Raw genomic sequence first — 10,229 nt, forward strand, 5'->3', positions numbered from 1 at the left:
ATGAAATGATTTTAAATGAAAAATAGAGATAATTAATTAGAATCATTATCGTCTTTCTTGACTTATAAGGAAGGAGGTTTGATTACAATAAATTATGATATTTTTTTTCATAACAAAAACATTCCTAATATTAATGTCATTTTAGACTTATCCTTTTTTTTATTAATAGAATATTCTTACTTAATTCTTATGATAGAAAATAAATTATGTTGACTTATAAAACATCACAAGTCAAGAAAAGGAGGAGGACGCGAAAAGTTGAAGTATGTTAAACATGAAATATTTAAGCACTCAATGAATCTCCACCTTTATCGCACAACGACGAAGAAAGATGTGAATCATATTTTACATTATACATATGAATAATTTTATTGATAGAAGATACCAAATTGCAAGTGAATGATAGAATGGATTTTCAATATAATTCTAACACGCTTGTGAATAAAAGAGAAAAAAAATCCAAATAATTCGTTGAATCGCTTCGTCAGAATAATTAAAGTCATTCTCCTCACTCCCTTGACCTCAAATGAATCACCATTTAAGCTTCTTGGGAAAATACTGCAAGTAACAATAAAGAAAATAAGAAAACACATCGAAAAAAAATTATTAAATACAAAACAAAATAGGCAGAGTTGGAATTTAACTCTCACCTTTTCAATGAGTGATATGTAGTATGGCTTAACTTTCTCTACATCAACAAGAACTTTGCTCTTGCTGTAAAGATCATACTTGCTACACAAAAATATATCAAAAGATTATATATGTGAGAAACAGTAAAAAATGTGCACAGATGACCAAATTCACAGAACAGAAAACAGAAACATACTTAAATATTTTGAGCCATTTCAAGTTCTCGAAGTCTTCTTCATTCATCAAGTGAGTATATGCACCTTCCTTGTGTAAGGCTACACAATTATGTTACACATATTATATATATGCTGGTTTACACAAAAACAAAGTTCACAGACAAAAAGAAAAAAACACTTACGATAGAAAGAGTGATATCTGATAATGAACAATCCTGCAGATGGCAAAGTGCTGCCATTTTCTTTAGCAACCTTCACAAAACCAATGATTGTTCACATTATTAGACCTCAAAAGAAGCACTATATGCTAAAAACATGTTTACATAAACTTTGCAGAGACCCACCATATACATGTAATCATCATGTCCCCATGACATGGCCACGTTGTCTAGTCCACATCCTTCAGTGTAGATCCCATTTTTAGTGTTATAAGCAGGAGAATTGTAATCAGGGTTGTCCTTGAAATACTGTGTCAGGAATGATATTAGGCTTGTTAATTTTATTTAGAACAGAAAGTACTTTCCCTGACATATTTCTCAGAGAAATTGATTACCTTATGATGAATATTTGACTCGTCAAAGGCACAGCCCACAGGAAATGTATCTCCTGCAAACATCCAATTAACCATTCAATTCAACTAAAATGTTTCATTCACACTTGAAAAGAAATTTGGAGTGAAGAACATAAAAACAAAGCTAATTATTATGCAGATGATAACAATGATTGAATGACAGAGGAAGGTTTCTTACCTACAACAGCCCATTGAGGAAGCTCACCAAAGCTGGGAAGGACAAGAATCTTTCCGAGATCTGAAAAGTCAACAACATCACGTTAATCTCTATTGGTGGAAACAAAGATTGAGATCCAAATATTCAAATCATAAGGGTCAAACAAGGATACGCATAAATATCTCTCTAAATTATACGTTGAACTCTTAGCAAACACCTTGCGTACAAGAAAACAAAAGATAAATACTAGAAACACTGTTCACGCAACATTTTTAACTTTTAATACCAGAAATATATAACCAAATTCAAAGGGTATATTTACCATGGATGAGAGCAGTCAAATGCAGCCAATCTTCATCAGGATAGTCTTTTCTGATTGCCTCAGCAGACTGAAGCAAATGCTGAATTTGAGGTTCGTCCAAATCAGGGTCGCTATCGTCCACCACCTCATTCAGCAATTCACAACATTCCCATATACCCATTTCAGCTTTGTCCAATTTCCCATATTCCTCCCTCATTCTCTTCACCTGCATTATTAGTAAAATGAATTTTCATCAGCATTGCGTTTTCTTCTCCAGAAATCTCCAACAGACACGAAATTGGTGGAAACAATTGAACAAAACGCTTTGCTTACAAAGTCGTGTGTCTGGTTTATGTGTTGCAACCTATAAAATTCCTCCACACCCTTTTGTCTCTCGCTTTCGGCCTCATAATCCCTGCCAGATATTTCAAAACCCCCGAGTCAGTTTCATTCAAAACAAAAAAGCATATAATTAAGACTTGAAATTGAGAAAAACCAAGATCAGAAAATATGGAATGGAATGGAATGAAATTAAAACCTGAAGGATTGGCCAAATGAATTGATTTCCGGGGCATTAAATGCATCTTTCGACTCATTGTTTGGCACTTGAAATCCACCGTCCAAAACAAGCTCATTGGTTTCTACAACCTGAACATTTTTCCCTTCAACATGCGACTCTGCAATGCATGCAATATGCGAGCTTAGTTACGTAATGTAAAATCAGAAACCAAAATAAAAAGAAAAGAAAAAACAACCATACCAAGTAGAACGGGTTGCTCAATGAGGATGGTCATTCTCTCCCGCACGGAAAACAAAAAATACCAGAATAGCTGGCAATGAGCAGAAAAATGCAGAGAGAAAATGAATGTGGTAACAATGTTTGGGAAGAGGGTATATATATAGTATATAGTCCTTGAATGTCCTGACCAGAGAATTTGGAAGCTGGGAGTCCTGAACAGAAAATTCCAATTAAGTAGAAATGAGAAGTTGTTGGTTGGGGAGGGGTTATAAGAAATATTGATATGATTATTATTAGAATGTGTGAATAAAAGATGAAGATGAGCATGAGTCAGCATTACGTGAGAAACATATCTTTAGGTTATGGTCAAAGGTTTTGGCAAACTTCTGACGAGGCATCTACTCAACCATGATGAAATCTTATAACTCCCAATTTTGTTTCAGCACCTTACATTAATATCTGTCCGTTTCGCCGCATTTATTATATATATAAACCTATCTTAGCTCATACACACCGTTCACTCTTTCCATATAAATAAATTATCTATTAATAAAACATTTAAATTTTCTTCAATTCCCTCGTTTTTATACCAGTAAATGTTGACAACTAAGTAATTTGAAATTAAAAAAAGGACATTTAGGATTTTTTCTTTTCTTTTATTACGACGGGGTCTTTTTCATTCAAATAGATTTAAAAAAATATTTCAGTTTTTTTTTTAATTTTTTATATAATGTTTTATCTTATATCTTTTGTTGATCCGTTGGAGGGTAATTTATGTTATTACGTAAATTTATAAACAAATTTCCGTTTAATTTAACTTTTCTCGATAAGGCATTCTAACATTGCATCCCATGGAATGAATGCTTCGACGGTAAAGGAAGCGTGTTCCTGTTTCCCCTTAAATTATTAATTATATAAATAATAGTTGAGTGCTGATATAGAAAAGTGTAACGATTTGCTTTCAACCAATAGCACGCGAGTATTACAATTAAATTAATATACTTCAAAAAAAAGGTTATATATATATATATATATATATATATATATATATATATATATATATATATATATTGCATAATCAAGTAGAGTCAGAGAGTTAACACAAGTGATCGATTGACATACAATAGTTTTCTTGGTCGATTGACATACAATAGTTTTCTTGGAAATTGACTGCCTTTAAATAGGTACAAGCTTGTAGAACAAATTTTGTTCATTGTGGAGCGTTTAACCTTTTTCGGATGTGGCGATCACTACGAATATCATGAAAATATGAGTCAACGAGCAACCAGCTGCTAGCAGCGCTAAGCGAACAATACATTGGTTATCAAGACTCAATTGTTGATCATATAAAAATATGTCTCAATGAGCATCCAACCATCTCAGCGGAACCAAGCAAACGATACATTGGTCGTCAAGGCCCAAATATTGATCATATGAAAGTATATGTGTCAATGAGCGGTCAATCACCTTAGCAATGCTAAATATAAGTAGATATATGTCGGACAACGACGTTCGACATGTAATGCTGAACAACATCAGAAATAAACAAGTTCATCGACAAGTAAGATTAAACATAAATGGATGCACGAAATGAAATTAATGGATTTCTATTGACTTGTTAACAAGTACTCATGATTTATTACAATGAAGTGAATCTAAATGTTCTAGACATTGCAAACTATCGGCAATGAGAACATCTTACAAAAGTCTAAATGTGTGAGAGGTTTATCCCCTTTTATTAACAAAATACATCAATACAAATGATTTTTGTCATCCTCCAAACTAGTAATATAAACTTCTTCAACAATATGCACTGAGATCATATCTCTCTTTGTGCAAAGAAAAGGTAATTGTGATAGAAAATATCACAAGTATTCTTAAGAACCTAGACAAATGTACTTTTAAAAAATATTTAGATAAATGGAAAATTTCTTGATCTTAATCTTGTAAGCAATTTCAAATGATATGAAACCCTAAAATGCATTTACTTAGCTTTTCTTTTCATAGTAGGCATTTTTTTTTCTACCAGTGCAATGTAATTTTATTATAACTTTGGTATCATCCCATGTTTTTTTTAATAAAATTTTATTACAAGCATGAGTCTATTTAGTGGGAAGGTGTCGGTTTTTTTAAGGAAAATATTTTAGGAAATTTGATAATGTTTAATAAACGAGTTTGGTATGAGAAATCCGGTATTTTTTTTAATTAATAAAATTTTATTGCAAGCATGAGTCTATTTAGTGGGAAGGTGTTGGTTTTTTTCAAGAAAAAGCTTTTAGGAAATTTGATAATGTTTAATAAATTGATGAATAGGAAGAGTTGGAGTGCGAAGGAAGCTACGATCATTGACAGCAGAGTGCGAGACGCGGCTTTTATGCTTCCACCGAATCCAAAACACAGACAAATAATTAGCTGTAGGAAAAGGACCAATGCGTTGTATATATATCAGGGAAAAATATCGCATTTATTTCTTTTTTTTTAACAACAATAAGTACCTGTCCACAATTATTAAAATTAAGCCAAGCATCATAAATTTTATATATTTAAAATTAATTGCCTAATTCCATTTTTCTTAATTGATACAATAGTACTGTTTTTAATTAAACTCATTGGAACAAATAACTATTTTATAAAGAATAACGCGTACTCTTTTTTATATATTAAAAATTAAAATGTTATAATATTTTTAAAAAATTAAATAAGTCTTAAGTTTTTTTTTTAATTTGTGTAAAATTGAAATTTATCTTTATTTAAACTTTTAAAGTTTTTATCTCCAAATTGTATAAATAATGAATATAGTTTTTATTTCCTGACCAAATTAAAAATTTACTAATGTGACAAATGGTGTTATCGTATGGATGCATGCGTAACAATGTCATTTCCCAGGTCAACAAATTTTTAACTAAGTTTATTAAAGAGGGTTATATCCATTTAATTTAAAGGCTTTGATATCAAATTGCATTAAAATTTGAAACATAGATAAATTTGATTTCAGTTATATTTTATAGACTAAAAACATATTTCCATCTTATTAGTATGATCGTTATATATATAAAAAAAACAATTATAACTTAAATACTTTTTCACTTCTCTTTTTTTCTTTTTTGATTATTATATTTTATGTTTAATTATTTTTTTGGTTCCTATTTTTGTTTAAAAATATCAAGTTGGTCCTCCAATTTTTTTAATCTTAATTTAGTTATAATTTATGCAAACTAATACGATTTGGTCATGATGTGTGACAAATTGATGTAATTTGATCATTTTTCTTAAATTTATTGAAATTGATAAAAAAATTCATAAAAAATCAAAATAATTAATAAGGATAATTTTTTTATATTTTTGTTATTAACATAATCTTAATATCAAAATTTAATAACAAATTCATAACCAAATTATATTAATTTTAAAAAATTAGGACCAAATGGTAAAGAATTAGAGAAATCTCATTAATAACAAGATTAAAAATAAATTAGCAATTAAATATTAACTAGGAGTCTGCTTTTTATTTCCAAAGTTTTTATTATTATTTTATTTAAAATTTATATTTAAATAAAAGTCATGTATCACATAAAATGTAATTATTATTCTCTGTAATAAATGAAACACTATTATTGACAAAGAACCGAAAGAAAGATATTAAAATTTTTGAAGAACAAAGAAACATCGGAGGGAAAAAAATTAGAAAAAATTGGTCCAATGTGTTAAATATGATTTTAATTCTTTAATGTAATATTGAAATTTGTTCCTATTTAAAGTTTTATATATTTTAATTTTCAAATTTAAAAAAAATTGTATATAATCGTTTTAATCAAATTATATTAAATTTTTTTTACATATTAAACATGTTTTTCAGTTTATTAAAATGTGAAATGTATCAAATAGGATAATTGAATTAAAACTATATATTAATCATTTTTAAAATTTGATATTCAAAATGTATGGATGCTCTGAATATAAATAAATTTCAATTTCGCATAAAAGAAATTTTAAGAACTAAAAATATATTTAATTATTTTTTATTAAATTTGTTAAATCTAAACTCTTCGTTTTTTCTTTTTCTTTTATTTTATCCGACAATTTGACCCAATGTTCAAGATAGTCCTGAATCCTGATGGGCCTCAGCCCGTCTATAAGTCCGTTTTCCTATTTTCTTTGGTTTCTCATTCCATCCATTAAGACATTATTATAAAATATAAAAATTGTATCTATAACTATATATAAAGGGGATTCCCTCTTTTGTGTCCACATTTCATAATTCCAACTTTACCCTTTATAATTTAATTATTTATTAAATTTTTAAAAATTAGCGGTTACTTTTACAAGTTTTTATAAAATTATTTACTTATCTCTTTTTTCTTTTTTTCTCTTACTATTCATCAACAGTTATTTTTCTCTTATTTTCTCCGTACATTTTATTTTATTTTTTATAAATATACTTTTATTTTGTTTATTAAATTAATAACATTACAATATCATCAATTATTAATATAATTCAAAAAATGCGTACACACAGGCGCGATAGCGCCTGTGTTTACACTAGTAATAATAAAAAAAATTGCTTTTAACTTGTTTGTTTCTATAAAAATACTTTAATAACATACTATCCAATATAACATCCGAAGTTGACATCTCAAAACACACTAATAATTCCCTCTCACATAAAAAATATTATTAAAAAGATAAAGTAATAACAAAAAAAAATGAAAATAACCAAACAAAAACCATACACAAACAATATTAGCAAACTTTCTACAACAAACTAAACATATTATGTTGAATTACCCTTATACTTTTTATAATTGGAAATATACATTTATTTTATTTTCAATAAAATAACATTTATACTTCGTTTGATTTTTAATAGATGTTCTCCTCTCTCATACTTTTAATAAAAATAATGATAAACAGTCGATATAAGTTATATAACGACTTAATTATTTGATAAAATATTAATAAATTCAAGCATTACTGTTTATAAAAAAAATGAGATATAACAAGTTTAGTATACAATATATTATCCTAAAATACATAACAGTACTCTACATATGTTTAAACTAACTTATCTGGCATTCATTTTACAAATAAAAAATTCAGATACTCGTAATAATATATTACTCAGTGATTTAATAATCGATATCAATCTTATTCATAATATATATTAAGATCTAGTAATATATATTTAATTATTTCTTCCTTAATATCGTAAACTTTATTCTTCTCAACTAAATCATATTAGTTTCATTTGTTTCCTATTCCAAATGACTCAATATCATTTTTGACTAATTTAGTCATTCATTTTTAAAAATGTATGAATTTAATCCTTATAATTATATTTTGTTGAATTTATCTGACGTTTCAAGTGCATTTCATAATAATATTTGAATTATTAACCCGCTTGACACATTTTCATTTTAATATTAACTCAAATATTATAATAAAATACGTTTAAAATATAAAATAAATTAAATAAAAATTGATAAAAAAAACTAAATCTACATATTTATAAAAATAAAAATAAAAATTGATATAAAATTTTAAAAATAAACTGATTTTAAAATTCATTGATAAACGAAAAACGAAAATCATATTTAAACTTTTCTTTAGAAAGATAAATGATAAAAAAATTAAAACTTGGGATAGGCATGGGCACAAATGGACCCACTGCACCTACCAGTAATAGGATGAAAAAGTTAGGTTGGAGTCTATGAAGGAGCTTCATTTCATCACAACAAAAGTTCTTGCCAAATTATTATTCAGGTTGAGTTAGGTACATTCTAGATTTCAAAACACTTTATTTTCTTAGAAAAAAAACATAAAAAACAAAAACTTATATTCATGTTTCATTTTACAAATTTCAGTTGTTTTCTTTTTGAGAAAATTCACTTTTGTTCGAACCAATTAAGATTTGGTTTAGTTTAACCTAAGCAATGGTTTTTCCCAAAACTGGGAAATTTTTCCCAAACTGGTCTCTGTTTTTCATTTTCCTTACAGTATTGAACTATTCAGGTTGAAGTTGATCTTCCAAAATTTGTTAAAAGTCACAAAAAGAACCCTTCAACCAATCCAACACTGTTTGATACAGTTCAAATTTTTCAATTTTTTAAATTTGTAACAAACAGCAACAGTTATTTATTTTAAATAAACTGAATTAAGCTCCTAATCAATCTGTATTAGTTAGTTTTATACTCCTAACCCTATATTATATAGAGTGTGGCCAAACATTCTTAATGAGTGATTAGTGCGCATGGTCTGTTAACAGGACATAATTGGATAAGAATGCAAATTCTGTTGCCTTTTCCTTTCTCGGATGCAAGCTTCACAAATCAGATATAATATCCCATCTTTATCAATAAAATAAATAATAAATAAAACTACACATAAATTTATTATTTTAGTCTGTTATATATATATTTTTTTTCAAATTCATTACTATAGAATCTTTGTAATGTTTTCACAAGAAAAAAAAAACTGAGTGATATCGTTCTCTTTAAACATCAAACCAAATAATACATTGGAATTCTATAATATGCTTAAGAGATTCACGAATTTGACAATTACAAAATCTTCGTACTTTTAACCAAGTAATGTGAAATAATAAATAATAACTCGCATATCAGATACCAAAAAGATACCAAAAGTATTTAAAATATATTTGACTTTAATTCTATGTAAACAAATAAATAAATTAAACTTTGTTTCATTTCAACTCTTAAATAATATAAAATTTAGGATTAAATATATTGTTCATCTTTCAAATTTCAGTTAAATTCAGGAAAATTTAGATTTGATTCATTTTTAATTTTTTTTTAATTTAGTCATTCATCTTTAAAAATGTATGAATTTAATCGTTTTAACCAAATTTTGTTAAGTTTATGTAACATTTTAAGCGCATTTCATAATAGTATTTGAATTGTTTATATCGTTTGACCCATTTTTACTTAAATGTTAACTCAAATATTATCATAAAACGAGTTTGAAACTTCAAATAAACTTAACAAAATTCGATTAAAATGACTAAATTCACACATTTCTAAAGATAAAAAATTAAATTAGTCAAAATTTTTAATGAAGAACTAATTTCAAATTTCACTAAAACTCAAGGGACAACAACATATTTAATCATAAAATTTATTTAGTATACCGAAATAAATTCTTAATACAAAAAATTAAAAATGTTGTTGTTTTTACATACAATACAAATATTCCAACCCGACCCATGTATCTAAATGAAACTAAATTTAAGAAGAAGAAAATATATATATATATATATATATATATATATATATATATATATATTAATATTATGATACTTAAACTATTGACCTTGAATTTTGTGAATTTGATTTGACAAAAAGAAAAGCAATGAAGCCCAACCTGCTGAATATGCATGCAGCATGTGAAAGTTGGATAGATCCAAAGGCAAAATCTCAATTGCAATAATTAAATATCACATTGTAGATGCGTGCATTTCAATTATTATTGATGTTCTCAGATTAATTTTCGAGATGTGTTGTTTTCAACTGTTGATCTTCATTTTTGAACGGTCACAAAGTGGTCAAAAAAATATTAGTGTTAATTAGTGACCTATTGTGAGAGAGGTTAATCATTCATTCCTTTTCTCCTTCACTTTCACTTAATTGTAATAAAATTTG

At 27.0% G+C, this 10,229-nt stretch overlaps 1 protein-coding gene across 1 annotated transcript; it reads right to left on the minus strand.

Moving 5' to 3' along the window:
• Positions 1–258: 258 nt before the first annotated feature.
• Positions 259–2,847, minus strand: LOC114176763 (inositol oxygenase 2-like). Its single transcript, XM_028061911.2, has 11 exons — positions 2,596–2,847; positions 2,374–2,512; positions 2,169–2,250; positions 1,857–2,061; positions 1,556–1,615; positions 1,360–1,412; positions 1,151–1,273; positions 989–1,058; positions 827–905; positions 651–732; positions 259–558 (listed from the first exon to the last, which is right to left on the minus strand). Exons 1-11 carry the CDS (start codon positions 2,627–2,629, stop codon positions 532–534), a joined length of 954 nt encoding a protein of 317 aa, XP_027917712.1. The 5' UTR covers positions 2,630–2,847; the 3' UTR covers positions 259–531.
• Between the last annotated feature and the right edge of the window lie 7,382 nt (positions 2,848–10,229).

The sequence above is a fragment of the Vigna unguiculata genome, chromosome 3, assembly GCF_037176805.1.
Source record: "Vigna unguiculata cultivar grain cowpea cultivar isolate G323 ecotype 2 chromosome 3, ASM3717680v1, whole genome shotgun sequence".
In the NCBI taxonomy this organism is placed as follows: domain Eukaryota; kingdom Viridiplantae; phylum Streptophyta; class Magnoliopsida; order Fabales; family Fabaceae; genus Vigna; species Vigna unguiculata.

Bases quoted from the DNA above. Each gene is read 5' to 3' on its own strand.
- LOC114176763 (XM_028061911.2), bottom strand. From the start codon at position 2,629: ATGACCATCCTCATTGAGCAACCCGTTCTACTTG. The intron at 1,616-1,856 runs GTAAATATACCC...TTGACTTTTCAG, and splicing joins TTTGACTGCTCTCATCCATG to ATCTCGGAAAGATTCTTGTC. The intron at 559-650 runs GTGAGAGTTAAA...TGTTACTTGCAG, and splicing joins ACATATCACTCATTGAAAAG to TATTTTCCCAAGAAGCTTAA.